The sequence below is a fragment of the Aulonocara sp. 'chitande type north' Nkhata Bay genome, linkage group LG5, assembly GCF_057382095.1.
Source record: "Aulonocara sp. 'chitande type north' Nkhata Bay isolate Kocher_YH1m ecotype deep benthic linkage group LG5, A_spYH_male_GT1.1, whole genome shotgun sequence".
Taxonomy (NCBI): Eukaryota; Metazoa; Chordata; class Actinopteri; order Cichliformes; family Cichlidae; genus Aulonocara; species Aulonocara sp. 'chitande type north' Nkhata Bay.
In genome coordinates, this window is record NC_141348.1 from 13,950,347 (window position 1) to 13,968,487 (window position 18,141).

At 41.6% G+C, this 18,141-nt stretch overlaps 3 protein-coding genes across 3 annotated transcripts; all 3 read right to left on the reverse strand.

Moving 5' to 3' along the window:
• Nucleotides 1-1,436: 1,436 nt before the first annotated feature.
• On the reverse strand, nt 1,437-3,471 carry LOC147329967 (uncharacterized). The gene has a single exon (XM_086291451.1). The coding sequence runs from the start codon at nt 3,039-3,041 to the stop codon at nt 1,647-1,649; it is 1,395 nt and encodes a 464-aa protein (XP_086147577.1). The 5' UTR covers nt 3,042-3,471; the 3' UTR covers nt 1,437-1,646.
• A 3,489-nt stretch (nt 3,472-6,960) lies between these two features.
• LOC147329968 (uncharacterized) lies at nt 6,961-9,065 on the reverse strand. The gene has a single exon (XM_086291446.1). The coding sequence runs from the start codon at nt 8,633-8,635 to the stop codon at nt 7,241-7,243; it is 1,395 nt and encodes a 464-aa protein (XP_086147572.1). The 5' UTR covers nt 8,636-9,065; the 3' UTR covers nt 6,961-7,240.
• A 3,489-nt stretch (nt 9,066-12,554) lies between these two features.
• Nucleotides 12,555-14,642, reverse strand: LOC147329969 (uncharacterized). Its single transcript, XM_086291447.1, has one exon. The coding sequence runs from the start codon at nt 14,236-14,238 to the stop codon at nt 12,844-12,846; it is 1,395 nt and encodes a 464-aa protein (XP_086147573.1). The 5' UTR covers nt 14,239-14,642; the 3' UTR covers nt 12,555-12,843.
• Between the last annotated feature and the right edge of the window lie 3,499 nt (nt 14,643-18,141).

Consider the following 18,141-nt stretch of genomic DNA (forward strand, 5'->3'; position numbering starts at 1 on the left):
CCCAGAGCGCGAGAGCCCAAGGAGGACCATCGGCGGGGCAGCCGCGCCACCCTCCCGGAAGGAGCTGAGGAGAGCCCGAGATGTGGGGTCACGCAGCAGGGACGGTGCAGAAGCCACAGGGAGCTGCAGTGACGTGTCCGTGGGCTCCGCCAGCTGCCAGAGCAGACTGAGGCCTGGGGTCCGAGAACCCCCCCACCCCCCAGAGGGGACCCAACTGAGCCACAGGCGCCAGACCCTGCAAAGCAGGTACCGGTAGTGAACCGGTACATACCTGAGCGCCCAGTCCTGGACAGCAAGAACCACCAATGCACCGACGTCTGAGGGTACCTGAGATGTTCCCAGATTGTCTAAGACCCGACCTGACACAGACACACACATACACAAACATGCATTCCCACCCTCATGCACACATATATAAATACTCGACACTCGCCCAACATGGAGACAAAACGAAATGGACACTGTACACACACTCAAACTCCCCACACATACTCTTTACCCAAGAGCTGCATCTGAGACCAAAGTGGAGGTTTGGCCATAATGCACAGCAGGACCTTCAGCAAGAATCAAACACCTCAAACCAACTGTCAACTATGCTGGTTCAAGGGTGGTGATTTTTTTCAAAAAGAGCTTGTTCTGCAGCCACAAGAGATAGTAAGCTTGCAGGTGACAAACTCCTCTGCATGACAAAGTTTTCTAGAGTCAAATATGAGGCCATTTGTCCGACAGCTAAAGCTTCTCCTAAATTAGGCCATGCAACAGGATAATGACCCCAGGTACAGAAGCAAATCTGCAGCATGGAAGCCCAGACCTCAACCTGACTGAAATGTTGTGTATAAAGGAATGCTTGCATGCTTGAATTGAAGCAGCAGAGTTGTAGCTGCTAACTGCTGGTTCTGTAAACTACTCAAACATAGAATGATTGCTATATTGAACTAATAAAACGCCTAACGAAGACTGTCATGAAAAGTATTTGGCATCTGATCTCCTGTAACCTGCGGAGCTAAGCTGTTTTACCAGCTCTGCTCTCTGATTTTTCTTTTTTCTTTTATGAAAAAACACAAGTTGTCAAAGTTATTTGTTTGCAAATGTATTTCAGAAATATCGACATACTTTTTTTAATCAGCAGAAACTTTATGTCAGTAGTGCAAAAACCTGCACTGATCTGACCTCATTTCTTCCTCATCCTGATTCCTGACCTGGGAAGGGAGAGAAATATTTGTTTTTGTTTGTCTTCTTGTTTTATTTAATTCCTTGTGGGATTTGGATCCAACACGTAAAGTATGCATATTATGCACACACACAAACACACATGCAGCTATTACCCATTTCTTGTATTCTTGAATAAAGACATTGATTTGACACATTTAATTAGTGACCAATTGTTTTTATTGTTCAATTATTAAGAAAAAAGAAAAGGTGGGGGTGGGTGGGATGGAAAGTAAAGGGAGAGAGGATAGAAAACCCCAACAATCCCCTCTGAGCAAGCACTAGGCGACAGTGGATAGGAAAAACTCCCTTTAAAGGAAGAAACCTATGACAGAACCAGGCTCTAGAGGGGGCAGTCAACTGTCGGGACTGGTTGGGGGGTGATTGTGAAAAGAGGGGAGGGAGATGGGAGAGGTGTTAGTAGTTAAGGGGGGGGATTAAGCTGGAACAGAGGTGGGAGAGGAAGAGGCGACATTGGCAGTACTGAAAGAAGGAGTGTTCCTCCTCCAGAAGAAGCAGAAGCGTTTTTTCTGTTTCTTCAGCTGCTTTTCCACGAGCACCTTTTTCTCGAGGATGAGGATTTTCAGCTCCTCGATTGTTTCGGTGTTTTGCTTCTGCAGCTTGTTGCATTTTTTCTCCACTTCTTCTATTTCAGCTTGTTTTTCTTCCAACCTTTCTTTCAGCACTTTAGATGTTGCCTCCTGTTTCTCAAACTCCTGGAGAAGAAGTTTTTCTTCTCTCTGCTTACTGACCAGCTGTTCTCTCTCTTGAAGCAGGTCTTGATATTTGTGCAGTGTCTCTTCGAACTTTACCTGCAGCATCCTGTTGTTTCCCTCCATGAGCTGGAGTTGGCACTCCATGTCTCCCTGCTTTCTGTCCAGCTGCTCTTTCTCTTGAAGGATTTCTTTATTTTGTCGCAGAGCTTCATCAAGCTTTCGTTGCAAGCTTTCATTTTGTTGCTTGATGCTCTGCAGATTGGAATCCATTTCTTTTTGTTTGATTTCTTGTTCCCTTTTCTCTTGGAGAAGCTTTTCATTTGCTTGCTCTGTGCGATCAAGCCTTTTTTTGTCAACATTGTACATTAGCTCCATGTCTCGGAGATTGGAGTGCAGCCCTCTCTTCTTCGTGCTGTCTTTCATCTTCTCCTGGAGGAGTTTTCTATTTTGCCGCAGAGCTTGATCAAGCTTTCCTTGCAAGCTTTCGTTGTGTTGCTTGATGCTCTGAAGCTTGGAAAGCATTTCTTTTTCTTTTAACTCCTGTTGCCTTTTCTCTTGGAGGAGCTTCTCATTTGCTTGCTCTGTGCGATCAAGCCTTTTTTTGTCAACATTGTACATTAGCTCCATGTCTCTGAGATTGCTGTGCAGCCCTCTCTTCTTCATGCCGTCTTGTTTCTTCTCTTGGACAAGTTTTTCATTTTGTTGCAGGGCTTCATCAAGTTTTCCTTGGAGCTCCTGGTTCTTTTTGTCCATGTCATGGAGATCCTGTTGTTTCCCCTCAATAATAGCTTCCTTTTCTTGAAGCTGGAATGACAACTTTTTTAGTTGAGCGCTCTTTTGCTCATTTTCCTCCATCAAGAACTTAATCTTCTCTGCGTTTCTGAGCGCTTCATCCTCCAGTTCTTCCAAACGCTTTTCCTCTAGTTCCACTTGGTCACACCAGGGAAGAGAGGAAAGGGAAGAGTCTAGTGGCTCATCCCAAGGAAGAGCGTATGGGTCAACTTCTTGTCCCTTTGGATTTTTTTGAGACATGTTGGGTCTGGATACAGTTACAATTGCAAAGGATCCAAATATTTCAAAAGGCTTTTCTGGCGAACGGTTCAATGCTGCACACATCAAGGCTGCGAGAAACGGACTAAAAGTCGTTGCGCTTCACCCCTATTTATAGGTTTTTGGATCAAAGGAAAGAATGGTGGTAAGATTCTACGTGTGTGACGTCATAATTCTGTAAGGCAATGAGGTTGTCACGTGATATTTTTGGAGGAGGGCATTTTTCAACTTGGACAAATTATCAGTAAAGTTTCAATCTCTGTTATTTTCCCCAAAAAACGTGTTGTCGCAATCATGTTTTCTACTGTAATTGGTGCCAACAGATGGCGCAGTTTAAAGTTGGCTGTTACTCTGCCCAGGCTGCTACCATAGAAGAAGAATGTAGACCAATAGTACTTTAACGATGTCCGCTGATCGTTTCCGTGTAAATCTTAGCATTGCTTTAGCCGTCAAGCTAAAGGTTTAGCTTCATACTGCCATATTTTCAGAGTAACAAAATATTTAAACGGTCTCAGATCATGGTGAGTATTTGAAAAAAGGTTTATTTAATGTGAAGCCTGTGATGTGGAAAGGTTAGCAAGCGTAATTTTGCCTATTGTGTTATACACGGGTGCTTACATCCGAGTAGTGTTGATCTTTTCTAAGGTCCATGGGTTTATCCAACGAGCAGCTAAGTCACCGTTATATCTGTAATTTTGTGTGCAACGTCTTAATGCAAAAAACAAAAAAACAAAAACACAATGCGTTTTTAAGCTCTCTCTGCGTTCACTGCCTCTGCAAGTGTCAAACTTCCTCGCTTTAGCTGATGCTAACCAACATTAGCGCTTACGGTTCGTATATAAACACAACTGTCAGCCCTTCACTTTTGGTGCCGACCACATTTTGAGCATTTTCTACAGTTTGTGAAATGGTCGCCATTGGCATTACATGCCAGTAGTGTTCGCTAATTGACTTTACCGGGGATTATATTTATTACAACGTTACTGCGTGGAAGTGATCATAGTGTATGCTTATGAACGTGAGTGGTAGGTGTTATTAGTGCGACTTTACCCTTAATTAGTTTTCCCACCGGAAGTAGAGTTGTTTATGCGACGTGATGGCTAGAGCAGTCCCAAACAATCGATTGCGTTTCTTAACAGACCAATTCTCTCCAAACTTTTAGGGTAAGCTAGACTCGAGATATGGTTGCAATAATACGAACAAGAGCGCAACAGCATATTGACAATGGCGAGAACTTTAATATTTACATTGTGTTAGTGCACCCATCGCTCCGCATCCTTAACGCTACATTGATGTCGAGAGTCTCTGACACAGCTGTGCTCTGCAGCACAGACACCCTGCTTATCTGTGATTCGGCCAGACTGGTGTTGAACTCCAAAGACATGCGCGGGGTTAGGTTAGTTGCTGTTGGTGTGAGTGGTTGTCTGAGTCTCTCTAATAACCCTCCAACAGACTGGCGACCTGTCCAGGGTGTACTTTTGCCCTATGACAGCTGAAATACAACCTGAATAAAATAAGTAGGAGAAAATGAATGATGTTTATGAACTGTAGTTAATGTAGTCAGACAATAAGTTACCGAGCAACAGGCCACAAGTCTTGGTGCAGAATCATACTAAGATTTAAAAAATAAAATGTTGGCACTGGTGTTTGAAACAGTATACTGTCAGTAAGACTGGAGCAACTGCACACATCTGGAAACTAATAACTAGAGTAGTTAGTAACATTTTGTTACTGCATCCATTTAGCCAGGTATAATTAGCATGTCTACATACATGTCATTTCTAATGTGGTCCTATGTGGTATGTTGTAGGACAGTGAAGTGTCTGACACTGACCATGTAGCAGTGCCTGAGAACACTGGTATGGAGGGGGAGAACGCACCTCTTTACTGTATTTGTCGGAAACCAGACATCAACTGCTCCATGATGTAAGTATATATCAGTTTTATATTTGCAGTATGCGCAGTAGGGGTGGGCGCTAGCTTCAGCAATGTTATCAGAGGTTTTTTTTTAAAATGAAGAGCTTCTATTTCGAGAAAACTACCAATAAGGATATATGCACAGATATAGAAAACAATACTGTAACATTTTATTGATGCTTGCAGTTTGGAGGAAGCAGTATTTGCAAGTGTAACTAAATTCCAGGCATTTTCCATCCTTCTTTTCCTATCAGCTTTTTTCTAGTTGTCAGTGTGAACCAAGGTGTCAGCAGCAGCATTATAGTGCAAAAGTAGTGACCCAGCATAGATCAAATGTAAGCACAAAAGTAGCCAAGGTAGTGTTTTTCCTGGAAATTTTAAGTGAAAGGATAAAGTAACTGCTTACCACTTTAGTTTAACAATGATTAATGAAATGTAACCGTGTAACTCATCAGCAGTCTGCACAGTATGGTCACATATTAAAACTGAAGAATATGTTGTACTTGTTGTAGTGTTTCATCATGGGTCCAGTTTTTACCCAGGTGCTTAAAGCCCTTCTTTACCCTCATGTAACACCAACAGTAATTTCCAACCACTATTTCCTGTTCCTGTCAGTCAAACAAACAGACGACAAACATCTTCTATAAACAGGAATAATGTCATTTTATCGGATTAGAAAACATCTAATCTAGCGTTGATATTACACTGCTGTTTAGTGTCTGGCTGATCTCAGTGTCACCAAAATATCTGCCCTACATGTCAAACAATGAGAGAACTTGAAACAGTAACATCACCTAGCAGCTTATTTTAATTAGTGCTAACGTTTTGTTTGCTGGCTAACATTGCTATTATTATAGTCACAGTTAATTGACTTTGAATAGCTTTATTTCAAAAGTAATTTTACAATTTCACAGCCATTTAGCTGTGTTAACTGTACATGCTGTAGGTCATAAGGCGTGCATGGATCATTTTTATAATCAGCCTCTTGTCTTTTGTCCACCACAGACTTTGCCATGATAAATTGGTCAGTTGACAACCAGGAGCCGTACACCTTAACCTCAGAGGCCAGGACATCCAGGGGCAGTGTGAACACGCACTTGCTTAAATGGGACGCAAGACGGACTATAGAGGGCCACCCGCTTGCCAGACAACCAAGTGCTGTCCCTGTCCACGGCCAGTGTGAGAAGGACTCTCACTAAAGTCAACCCACACAAAGCTGCTGGACCAGACAATATACCTGGACGCGTGCTCGGAGCCCGTGCTGACCAGCTGACTGATGTCCTAGCGGGCATCTTTAACATCTCCCTGAGTCAAGCTGTTGTGCCACAGTGCTTTAAAACCACCACCATCATACCTGTCCCCAGACCTTCCCATAGCCTAATTCCACAATGATTGCCTGAGCCTATTCTTGTTAAATGATGAAAAACTCAAAGGCACGTTTGGGCAGTGGATCTGTGTGAAATCAGCAGCTTGCAAAACGAAATCAAAATGTGTGCTATTGATTCTAAAAATAGAAATCACAATAAAGTTCAACATTTACTAAAACCGCCATTCAGTCATCTGAGAATCTTTACTCATGAAATTATAACGGTTAGATGAATGTATATGCAGTGATTTACTGATCAATGATAAAAGGGGAGATTTATGCAATAACGAAGACTGTCATGAAAAGTATTTGGCATCTGATCTCCTGTAACCTGCGGAGCTAAGCTGTTTTACCAGCTCTGCTCTCTGATTTTTCTTTTTTCTTTTATGAAAAAACACAAGTTGTCAAAGTTATTTGTTTGCAAATGTATTTCAGAAATATCGACATACTTTTTTTAATCAGCAGAAACTTTATGTCAGTAGTGCAAAAACCTGCACTGATCTGACCTCATTTCTTCCTCATCCTGATTCCTGACCTGGGAAGGGAGAGAAATATTTGTTTTTGTTTGTCTTCTTGTTTTATTTAATTCCTTGTGGGATTTGGATCCAACACGTAAAGTATGCATATTATGCACACACACAAACACACATGCAGCTATTACCCATTTCTTGTATTCTTGAATAAAGACATTGATTTGACACATTTAATTAGTGACCAATTGTTTTTATTGTTCAATTATTAAGAAAAAAGAAAAGGTGGGGGTGGGTGGGATGGAAAGTAAAGGGAGAGAGGAGAGAAAACCCCAACAATCCCCTCTGAGCAAGCACTAGGCGACAGTGGATAGGAAAAACTCCCTTTAAAGGAAGAAACCTATGACAGAACCAGGCTCTAGAGGGGGCAGTCAACTGTCGGGACTGGTTGGGGGGTGATTGTGAAAAGAGGGGAGGGAGATGGGAGAGGTGTTAGTAGTTAAGGGGGGGGATTAAGCTGGAACAGAGGTGGGAGAGGAAGAGGCGACATTGGCAGTACTGAAAGAAGGAGTGTTCCTCCTCCAGAAGAAGCAGAAGCGTTTTTTCTGTTTCTTCAGCTGCTTTTCCACGAGCACCTTTTTCTCGAGGATGAGGATTTTCAGCTCCTCGATTGTTTCGGTGTTTTGCTTCTGCAGCTTGTTGCATTTTTTCTCCACTTCTTCTATTTCAGCTTGTTTTTCTTCCAACCTTTCTTTCAGCACTTTAGATGTTGCCTCCTGTTTCTCAAACTCCTGGAGAAGAAGTTTTTCTTCTCTCTGCTTACTGACCAGCTGTTCTCTCTCTTGAAGCAGGTCTTGATATTTGTGCAGTGTCTCTTCGAACTTTACCTGCAGCATCCTGTTGTTTCCCTCCATGAGCTGGAGTTGGCACTCCATGTCTCCCTGCTTTCTGTCCAGCTGCTCTTTCTCTTGAAGGATTTCTTTATTTTGTCGCAGAGCTTCATCAAGCTTTCGTTGCAAGCTTTCATTTTGTTGCTTGATGCTCTGCAGATTGGAATCCATTTCTTTTTGTTTGATTTCTTGTTCCCTTTTCTCTTGGAGAAGCTTTTCATTTGCTTGCTCTGTGCGATCAAGCCTTTTTTTGTCAACATTGTACATTAGCTCCATGTCTCGGAGATTGGAGTGCAGCCCTCTCTTCTTCGTGCTGTCTTTCATCTTCTCCTGGAGGAGTTTTCTATTTTGCCGCAGAGCTTGATCAAGCTTTCCTTGCAAGCTTTCGTTGTGTTGCTTGATGCTCTGAAGCTTGGAAAGCATTTCTTTTTCTTTTAACTCCTGTTGCCTTTTCTCTTGGAGGAGCTTCTCATTTGCTTGCTCTGTGCGATCAAGCCTTTTTTTGTCAACATTGTACATTAGCTCCATGTCTCTGAGATTGCTGTGCAGCCCTCTCTTCTTCATGCCGTCTTGTTTCTTCTCTTGGACAAGTTTTTCATTTTGTTGCAGGGCTTCATCAAGTTTTCCTTGGAGCTCCTGGTTCTTTTTGTCCATGTCATGGAGATCCTGTTGTTTCCCCTCAATAATAGCTTCCTTTTCTTGAAGCTGGAATGACAACTTTTTTAGTTGAGCGCTCTTTTGCTCATTTTCCTCCATCAAGAACTTAATCTTCTCTGCGTTTCTGAGCGCTTCATCCTCCAGTTCTTCCAAACGCTTTTCCTCTAGTTCCACTTGGTCACACCAGGGAAGAGAGGAAAGGGAAGAGTCTAGTGGCTCATCCCAAGGAAGAGCGTATGGGTCAACTTCTTGTCCCTTTGGATTTTTTTGAGACATGTTGGGTCTGGATACAGTTACAATTGCAAAGGATCCAAATATTTCAAAAGGCTTTTCTGGCGAACGGTTCAATGCTGCACACATCAAGGCTGCGAGAAACGGACTAAAAGTCGTTGCGCTTCACCCCTATTTATAGGTTTTTGGATCAAAGGAAAGAATGGTGGTAAGATTCTACGTGTGTGACGTCATAATTCTGTAAGGCAATGAGGTTGTCACGTGATATTTTTGGAGGAGGGCATTTTTCAACTTGGACAAATTATCAGTAAAGTTTCAATCTCTGTTATTTTCCCCAAAAAACGTGTTGTCGCAATCATGTTTTCTACTGTAATTGGTGCCAACAGATGGCGCAGTTTAAAGTTGGCTGTTACTCTGCCCAGGCTGCTACCATAGAAGAAGAATGTAGACCAATAGTACTTTAACGATGTCCGCTGATCGTTTCCGTGTAAATCTTAGCATTGCTTTAGCCGTCAAGCTAAAGGTTTAGCTTCATACTGCCATATTTTCAGAGTAACAAAATATTTAAACGGTCTCAGATCATGGTGAGTATTTGAAAAAAGGTTTATTTAATGTGAAGCCTGTGATGTGGAAAGGTTAGCAAGCGTAATTTTGCCTATTGTGTTATACACGGGTGCTTACATCCGAGTAGTGTTGATCTTTTCTAAGGTCCATGGGTTTATCCAACGAGCAGCTAAGTCACCGTTATATCTGTAATTTTGTGTGCAACGTCTTAATGCAAAAAACAAAAAAACAAAAACACAATGCGTTTTTAAGCTCTCTCTGCGTTCACTGCCTCTGCAAGTGTCAAACTTCCTCGCTTTAGCTGATGCTAACCAACATTAGCGCTTACGGTTCGTATATAAACACAACTGTCAGCCCTTCACTTTTGGTGCCGACCACATTTTGAGCATTTTCTACAGTTTGTGAAATGGTCGCCATTGGCATTACATGCCAGTAGTGTTCGCTAATTGACTTTACCGGGGATTATATTTATTACAACGTTACTGCGTGGAAGTGATCATAGTGTATGCTTATGAACGTGAGTGGTAGGTGTTATTAGTGCGACTTTACCCTTAATTAGTTTTCCCACCGGAAGTAGAGTTGTTTATGCGACGTGATGGCTAGAGCAGTCCCAAACAATCGATTGCGTTTCTTAACAGACCAATTCTCTCCAAACTTTTAGGGTAAGCTAGACTCGAGATATGGTTGCAATAATACGAACAAGAGCGCAACAGCATATTGACAATGGCGAGAACTTTAATATTTACATTGTGTTAGTGCACCCATCGCTCCGCATCCTTAACGCTACATTGATGTCGAGAGTCTCTGACACAGCTGTGCTCTGCAGCACAGACACCCTGCTTATCTGTGATTCGGCCAGACTGGTGTTGAACTCCAAAGACATGCGCGGGGTTAGGTTAGTTGCTGTTGGTGTGAGTGGTTGTCTGAGTCTCTCTAATAACCCTCCAACAGACTGGCGACCTGTCCAGGGTGTACTTTTGCCCTATGACAGCTGAAATACAACCTGAATAAAATAAGTAGGAGAAAATGAATGATGTTTATGAACTGTAGTTAATGTAGTCAGACAATAAGTTACCGAGCAACAGGCCACAAGTCTTGGTGCAGAATCATACTAAGATTTAAAAAATAAAATGTTGGCACTGGTGTTTGAAACAGTATACTGTCAGTAAGACTGGAGCAACTGCACACATCTGGAAACTAATAACTAGAGTAGTTAGTAACATTTTGTTACTGCATCCATTTAGCCAGGTATAATTAGCATGTCTACATACATGTCATTTCTAATGTGGTCCTATGTGGTATGTTGTAGGACAGTGAAGTGTCTGACACTGACCATGTAGCAGTGCCTGAGAACACTGGTATGGAGGGGGAGAACGCACCTCTTTACTGTATTTGTCGGAAACCAGACATCAACTGCTCCATGATGTAAGTATATATCAGTTTTATATTTGCAGTATGCGCAGTAGGGGTGGGCGCTAGCTTCAGCAATGTTATCAGAGGTTTTTTTTTAAAATGAAGAGCTTCTATTTCGAGAAAACTACCAATAAGGATATATGCACAGATATAGAAAACAATACTGTAACATTTTATTGATGCTTGCAGTTTGGAGGAAGCAGTATTTGCAAGTGTAACTAAATTCCAGGCATTTTCCATCCTTCTTTTCCTATCAGCTTTTTTCTAGTTGTCAGTGTGAACCAAGGTGTCAGCAGCAGCATTATAGTGCAAAAGTAGTGACCCAGCATAGATCAAATGTAAGCACAAAAGTAGCCAAGGTAGTGTTTTTCCTGGAAATTTTAAGTGAAAGGATAAAGTAACTGCTTACCACTTTAGTTTAACAATGATTAATGAAATGTAACCGTGTAACTCATCAGCAGTCTGCACAGTATGGTCACATATTAAAACTGAAGAATATGTTGTACTTGTTGTAGTGTTTCATCATGGGTCCAGTTTTTACCCAGGTGCTTAAAGCCCTTCTTTACCCTCATGTAACACCAACAGTAATTTCCAACCACTATTTCCTGTTCCTGTCAGTCAAACAAACAGACGACAAACATCTTCTATAAACAGGAATAATGTCATTTTATCGGATTAGAAAACATCTAATCTAGCGTTGATATTACACTGCTGTTTAGTGTCTGGCTGATCTCAGTGTCACCAAAATATCTGCCCTACATGTCAAACAATGAGAGAACTTGAAACAGTAACATCACCTAGCAGCTTATTTTAATTAGTGCTAACGTTTTGTTTGCTGGCTAACATTGCTATTATTATAGTCACAGTTAATTGACTTTGAATAGCTTTATTTCAAAAGTAATTTTACAATTTCACAGCCATTTAGCTGTGTTAACTGTACATGCTGTAGGTCATAAGGCGTGCATGGATCATTTTTATAATCAGCCTCTTGTCTTTTGTCCACCACAGACTTTGCCATGATAAATTGGTCAGTTGACAACCAGGAGCCGTACACCTTAACCTCAGAGGCCAGGACATCCAGGGGCAGTGTGAACACGCACTTGCTTAAATGGGACGCAAGACGGACTATAGAGGGCCACCCGCTTGCCAGACAACCAAGTGCTGTCCCTGTCCACGGCCAGTGTGAGAAGGACTCTCACTAAAGTCAACCCACACAAAGCTGCTGGACCAGACAATATACCTGGACGCGTGCTCGGAGCCCGTGCTGACCAGCTGACTGATGTCCTAGCGGGCATCTTTAACATCTCCCTGAGTCAAGCTGTTGTGCCACAGTGCTTTAAAACCACCACCATCATACCTGTCCCCAGACCTTCCCATAGCCTAATTCCACAATGATTGCCTGAGCCTATTCTTGTTAAATGATGAAAAACTCAAAGGCACGTTTGGGCAGTGGATCTGTGTGAAATCAGCAGCTTGCAAAACGAAATCAAAATGTGTGCTATTGATTCTAAAAATAGAAATCACAATAAAGTTCAACATTTACTAAAACCGCCATTCAGTCATCTGAGAATCTTTACTCATGAAATTATAACGGTTAGATGAATGTATATGCAGTGATTTACTGATCAATGATAAAAGGGGAGATTTATGCAATAACGAAGACTGTCATGAAAAGTATTTGGCATCTGATCTCCTGTAACCTGCGGAGCTAAGCTGTTTTACCAGCTCTGCTCTCTGATTTTTCTTTTTTCTTTTATGAAAAAACACAAGTTGTCAAAGTTATTTGTTTGCAAATGTATTTCAGAAATATCGACATACTTTTTTTAATCAGCAGAAACTTTATGTCAGTAGTGCAAAAACCTGCACTGATCTGACCTCATTTCTTCCTCATCCTGATTCCTGACCTGGGAAGGGAGAGAAATATTTGTTTTTGTTTGTCTTCTTGTTTTATTTAATTCCTTGTGGGATTTGGATCCAACACGTAAAGTATGCATATTATGCACACACACAAACACACATGCAGCTATTACCCATTTCTTGTATTCTTGAATAAATACATTGATTTGACACATTTAATTAGTGACCAATTGTTTTTATTGTTCAATTATTAAGAAAAAAGAAAAGGTGGGGGTGGGTGGGATGGAAAGTAAAGGGAGAGAGGAGAGAAAACCCCAACAATCCCCTCTGAGCAAGCACTAGGCGACAGTGGATAGGAAAAACTCCCTTTAAAGGAAGAAACCTATGACAGAACCAGGCTCTAGAGGGGGCAGTCAACTGTCGGGACTGGTTGGGGGGTGATTGTGAAAAGAGGGGAGGGAGATGGGAGAGGTGTTAGTAGTTAAGGGGGGGGGGGGGGGGGATTAAGCTGGAACAGAGGTGGGAGAGGAAGAGGCGACATTGGCAGTACTGAAAGAAGGAGTGTTCCTCCTCCAGAAGAAGCAGAAGCGTTTTTTCTGTTTCTTCAGCTGCTTTTCCACGAGCACCTTTTTCTCGAGGATGAGGATTTTCAGCTCCTCGATTGTTTCGGTGTTTTGCTTCTGCAGCTTGTTGCATTTTTTCTCCACTTCTTCTATTTCAGCTTGTTTTTCTTCCAACCTTTCTTTCAGCACTTTAGATGTTGCCTCCTGTTTCTCAAACTCCTGGAGAAGAAGTTTTTCTTCTCTCTGCTTACTGACCAGCTGTTCTCTCTCTTGAAGCAGGTCTTGATATTTGTGCAGTGTCTCTTCGAACTTTACCTGCAGCATCCTGTTGTTTCCCTCCATGAGCTGGAGTTGGCACTCCATGTCTCCCTGCTTTCTGTCCAGCTGCTCTTTCTCTTGAAGGATTTCTTTATTTTGTCGCAGAGCTTCATCAAGCTTTCGTTGCAAGCTTTCATTTTGTTGCTTGATGCTCTGCAGATTGGAATCCATTTCTTTTTGTTTGATTTCTTGTTCCCTTTTCTCTTGGAGAAGCTTCTCATTTGCTTGCTCTGTGCGATCAAGCCTTTTTTTGTCAACATTGTACATTAGCTCCATGTCTCGGAGATTGGAGTGCAGCCCTCTCTTCTTCGTGCTGTCTTTCATCTTCTCCTGGAGGAGTTTTCTATTTTGCCGCAGAGCTTGATCAAGCTTTCCTTGCAAGCTTTCGTTGTGTTGCTTGATACTCTGAAGCTTGGAAAGCATTTCTTTTTCTTTTAACTCCTGTTGCCTTTTCTCTTGGAGGAGCTTCTCATTTGCTTGCTCTGTGCGATCAAGCCTTTTTTTGTCAACATTGTACATTAGCTCCATGTCTCTGAGATTGCTGTGCAGCCCTCTCTTCTTCATGCCGTCTTGTTTCTTCTCTTGGACAAGTTTTTCATTTTGTTGCAGGGCTTCATCAAGTTTTCCTTGGAGCTCCTGGTTCTTTTTGTCCATGTCATGGAGATCCTGTTGTTTCCCCTCAATAATAGCTTCCTTTTCTTGAAGCTGGAATGACAACTTTTTTAGTTGAGCGCTCTTTTGCTCATTTTCCTCCATCAAGAACTTAATCTTCTCTGCGTTTCTGAGCGCTTCATCCTCCAGTTCTTCCAAACGCTTTTCCTCTAGTTCCACTTGGTCACACCAGGGAAGAGAGGAAAGGGAAGAGTCTAGTGGCTCATCCCAAGGAAGAGCGTATGGGTCAACTTCTTGTCCCTTTGGATTTTTTTGAGACATGTTGGGTCTGGATACAGTTACAATTGCAAAGGATCCAAATATTTCAAAAGGCTTTTCTGGCGAACGGTTCAATGCTGCACACATCAAGGCTGCGAGAAACGGACTAAAAGTCGTTGCGCTTCACCCCTATTTATAGGTTTTTGGATCAAAGGAAAGAATGGTGGTAAGATTCTACGTGTGTGACGTCATAATTCTGTAAGGCAATGAGGTTGTCACGTGATATTTTTGGAGGAGGGCATTTTTCAACTTGGACAAATTATCAGTAAAGTTTCAATCTCTGTTATTTTCCCCAAAAAACGTGTTGTCGCAATCATGTTTTCTACTGTAATTGGTGCCAACAGATGGCGCAGTTTAAAGTTGGCTGTTACTCTGCCCAGGCTGCTACCATAGAAGAAGAATGTAGACCAATAGTACTTTAACGATGTCCGCTGATCGTTTCCGTGTAAATCTTAGCATTGCTTTAGCCGTCAAGCTAAAGGTTTAGCTTCATACTGCCATATTTTCAGAGCAACAAAATATTTAAACGGTCTCAGATCATGGTGAGTATTTGAAAAAATGTTTATTTAATGTGAAGCCTGTGATGTGGAAAGGTTAGCAAGCGTAATTTTGCCTATTGTGTTATACACGGGTGCTTACATCCGAGTAGTGTTGATCTTTTCTAAGGTCCATGGGTTTATCCAACGAGCAGCTAAGTCACCGTTATATCTGTAATTTTGTGTGCAACGTCTTAATGCAAAAAAACAAAAAACAAAAACACAATGCGTTTTTAAGCTCTCTCTGCGTTCACTGCCTCTGCAAGTGTCAAACTTCCTCGCTTTAGCTGATGCTAACCAACATTAGCGCTTACGGTTCGTATATAAACACAACTGTCAGCCCTTCACTTTTGGTGCCGACCACATTTTGAGCATTTTCTACAGTTTGTGAAATGGTCGCCATTGGCATTACATGCCAGTAGTGTTCGCTAATTGACTTTACCGGGGATTATATTTATTACAACGTTACTGCGTGGAAGTGATCATAGTGTATGCTTATGAACGTGAGTGGTAGGTGTTATTAGTGCGACTTTACCCTTAATTAGTTTTCCCACCGGAAGTAGAGTTGTTTATGCGACGTGATGGCTAGAGCAGTCCCAAACAATCGATTGCGTTTCTTAACAGACCAATTCTCTCCAAACTTTTAGGGTAAGCTAGACTCGAGATATGGTTGCAATAATACGAACAAGAGCGCAACAGCATATTGACAATGGCGAGAACTTTAATATTTACATTGTGTTAGTGCACCCATCGCTCCGCATCCTTAACGCTACATTGATGTCGAGAGTCTCTGACACAGCTGTGCTCTGCAGCACAGACACCCTGCTTATCTGTGATTCGGCCAGACTGGTGTTGAACTCCAAAGACATGCGCGGGGTTAGGTTAGTTGCTGTTGGTGTGAGTGGTTGTCTGAGTCTCTCTAATAACCCTCCAACAGACTGGCGACCTGTCCAGGGTGTACTTTTGCCCTATGACAGCTGAAATACAACCTGAATAAAATAAGTAGGAGAAAATGAATGATGTTTATGAACTGTAGTTAATGTAGTCAGACAATAAGTTACCGAGCAACAGGCCACAAGTCTTGGTGCAGAATCATACTAAGATTTAAAAAATAAAATGTTGGCACTGGTGTTTGAAACAGTATACTGTCAGTAAGACTGGAGCAACTGCACACATCTGGAAACTAATAACTAGAGTAGTTAGTAACATTTTGTTACTGCATCCATTTAGCCAGGTATAATTAGCATGTCTACATACATGTCATTTCTAATGTGGTCCTATGTGGTATGTTGTAGGACAGTGAAGTGTCTGACACTGACCATGTAGCAGTGCCTGAGAACACTGGTATGGAGGGGGAGAACGCACCTCTTTACTGTATTTGTCGGAAACCAGACATCAACTGCTCCATGATGTAAGTATATATCAGTTTTATATTTGCAGTATGCGCAGTAGGAGTGGGCGCTAGCTTCAGCAATGTTATCAGAGGTTTTTTTTTTTCAAATGAAGAGCTTCTATTTCGAGAAAACTACCAATAAGGATATATGCACAGATATAGAAAACAATACTGTAACATTTTATTGATGCTTGCAGTTTGGAGGCAGCAGTATTTGCAAGTGTAACTAAATTCCAGGCATTTTCCATCCTTCTTTTCCTATCAGCTTTTTTCTAGTTGTCAGTGTGAACCAAGGTGTCAGCAGCAGCATTATAGTGCAAAAGTAGTGACCCAGCATAGATCAAATGTAAGCACAAAAGTAGCCAAGGTAGTGTTTTTCCTGGAAATTTTAAGTGAAAGGATAAAGTAACTGCTTACCACTTTAGTTTAACAATGATTAATGAAATGTAACCGTGTAACTCATCAGCAGTCTGCACAGTATGGTCACATATTAAAACTGAAGAATATGTTGTACTTGTTGTAGTGTTTCATCATGGGTCCAGTTTTTACCCAGGTGCTTAAAGCCCTTCTTTACCCTCATGTAACACCAACAGTAATTTCCAACCACTATTTCCTGTTCCTGTCAGTCAAACAAACAGACGACAAACATCTTCTATAAACAGGAATAATGTCATTTTATCGGATTAGAAAACATCTAATCTAGCGTTGATATTACACTGCTGTTTAGTGTCTGGCTGATCTCAGTGTCACCAAAATATCTGCCCTACATGTCAAACAATGAGAGAACTTGAAACAGTAACATCACCTAGCAGCTTATTTTAATTAGTGCTAACGTTTTGTTTGCTGGCTAACATTGCTATTATTATAGTCACAGTTAATTGACTTTGAATAGCTTTATTTCAAAAGTAATTTTACAATTTCACAGCCATTTAGCTGTGTTAACTGTACATGCTGTAGGTCATAAGGCGTGCATGGATCATTTTTATAATCAGCCTCTTGTCTTTTGTCCACCACAGACTTTGCCATGATAAATTGGTCAGTTGACAACCAGGAGCCGTACACCTTAACCTCAGAGGCCAGGACATCCAGGGGCAGTGTGAACACGCACTTGCTTAAATGGGACGCAAGACGGACTATAGAGGGCCACCCGCTTGCCAGACAACCAAGTGCTGTCCCTGTCCACGGCCAGTGTGAGAAGGACTCTCACTAAAGTCAACCCACACAAAGCTGCTGGACCAGACAATATACCTGGACGCGTGCTCGGAGCCCGTGCTGACCAGCTGACTGATGTCCTAGCGGGCATCTTTAACATCTCCCTGAGTCAAGCTGTTGTGCCACAGTGCTTTAAAACCACCACCATCATACCTGTCCCCAGACCTTCCCAAAGCCTAATTCCACAATGATTGCCTGAGCCTATTCTTGTTAAATGATGAAAAACTCAAAGGCACGTTTGGGCAGTGGATCTGTGTGAAATCAGCAGCTTGCAAAACGAAATCAAAATGTGTGCTATTGATTCTAAAAATAGAAATCACAATAAAGTTCAACATTTACTAAAACCGCCATTCAGTCATCTGAGAATCTTTACTCATGAAATTATAACGGTTAGATGAATGTATATGCAGTGATTTACTGATCAATGATAAAAGGGGAGATTTATGCAATAACGAAGACTGTCATGAAAAGTATTTGGCATCTGATCTCCTGTAACCTGCGGAGCTAAGCTGTTTTACCAGCTCTGCTCTCTGATTTTTCTTTTTTCTTTTATGAAAAAACACAAGTTGTCAAAGTTATTTGTTTGCAAATGTATTTCAGAAATATCGACATACTTTTTTTAATCAGCAGAAACTTTATGTCAGTAGTGCAAAAACCTGCACTGATCTGACCTCATTTCTTCCTCATCCTGATTCCTGACCTGGGAAGGGAGAGAAATATTTGTTTTTGTTTGTCTTCTTGTTTTATTTAATTCCTTGTGGGATTTGGATCCAACACGTAAAGTATGCATATTATGCACACACACAAACACACATGCAGCTATTACCCATTTCTTGTATTCTTGAATAA

Bases quoted from the DNA above. Each gene is read 5' to 3' on its own strand.
- LOC147329967 (XM_086291451.1), bottom strand. From the start codon at position 3,041: ATGTGTGCAGCATTGAACCGTTCGCCAGAAAAGCCTTTTGAAATATTT.
- LOC147329968 (XM_086291446.1), bottom strand. From the start codon at position 8,635: ATGTGTGCAGCATTGAACCGTTCGCCAGAAAAGCCTTTTGAAATATTT.
- LOC147329969 (XM_086291447.1), bottom strand. From the start codon at position 14,238: ATGTGTGCAGCATTGAACCGTTCGCCAGAAAAGCCTTTTGAAATATTT.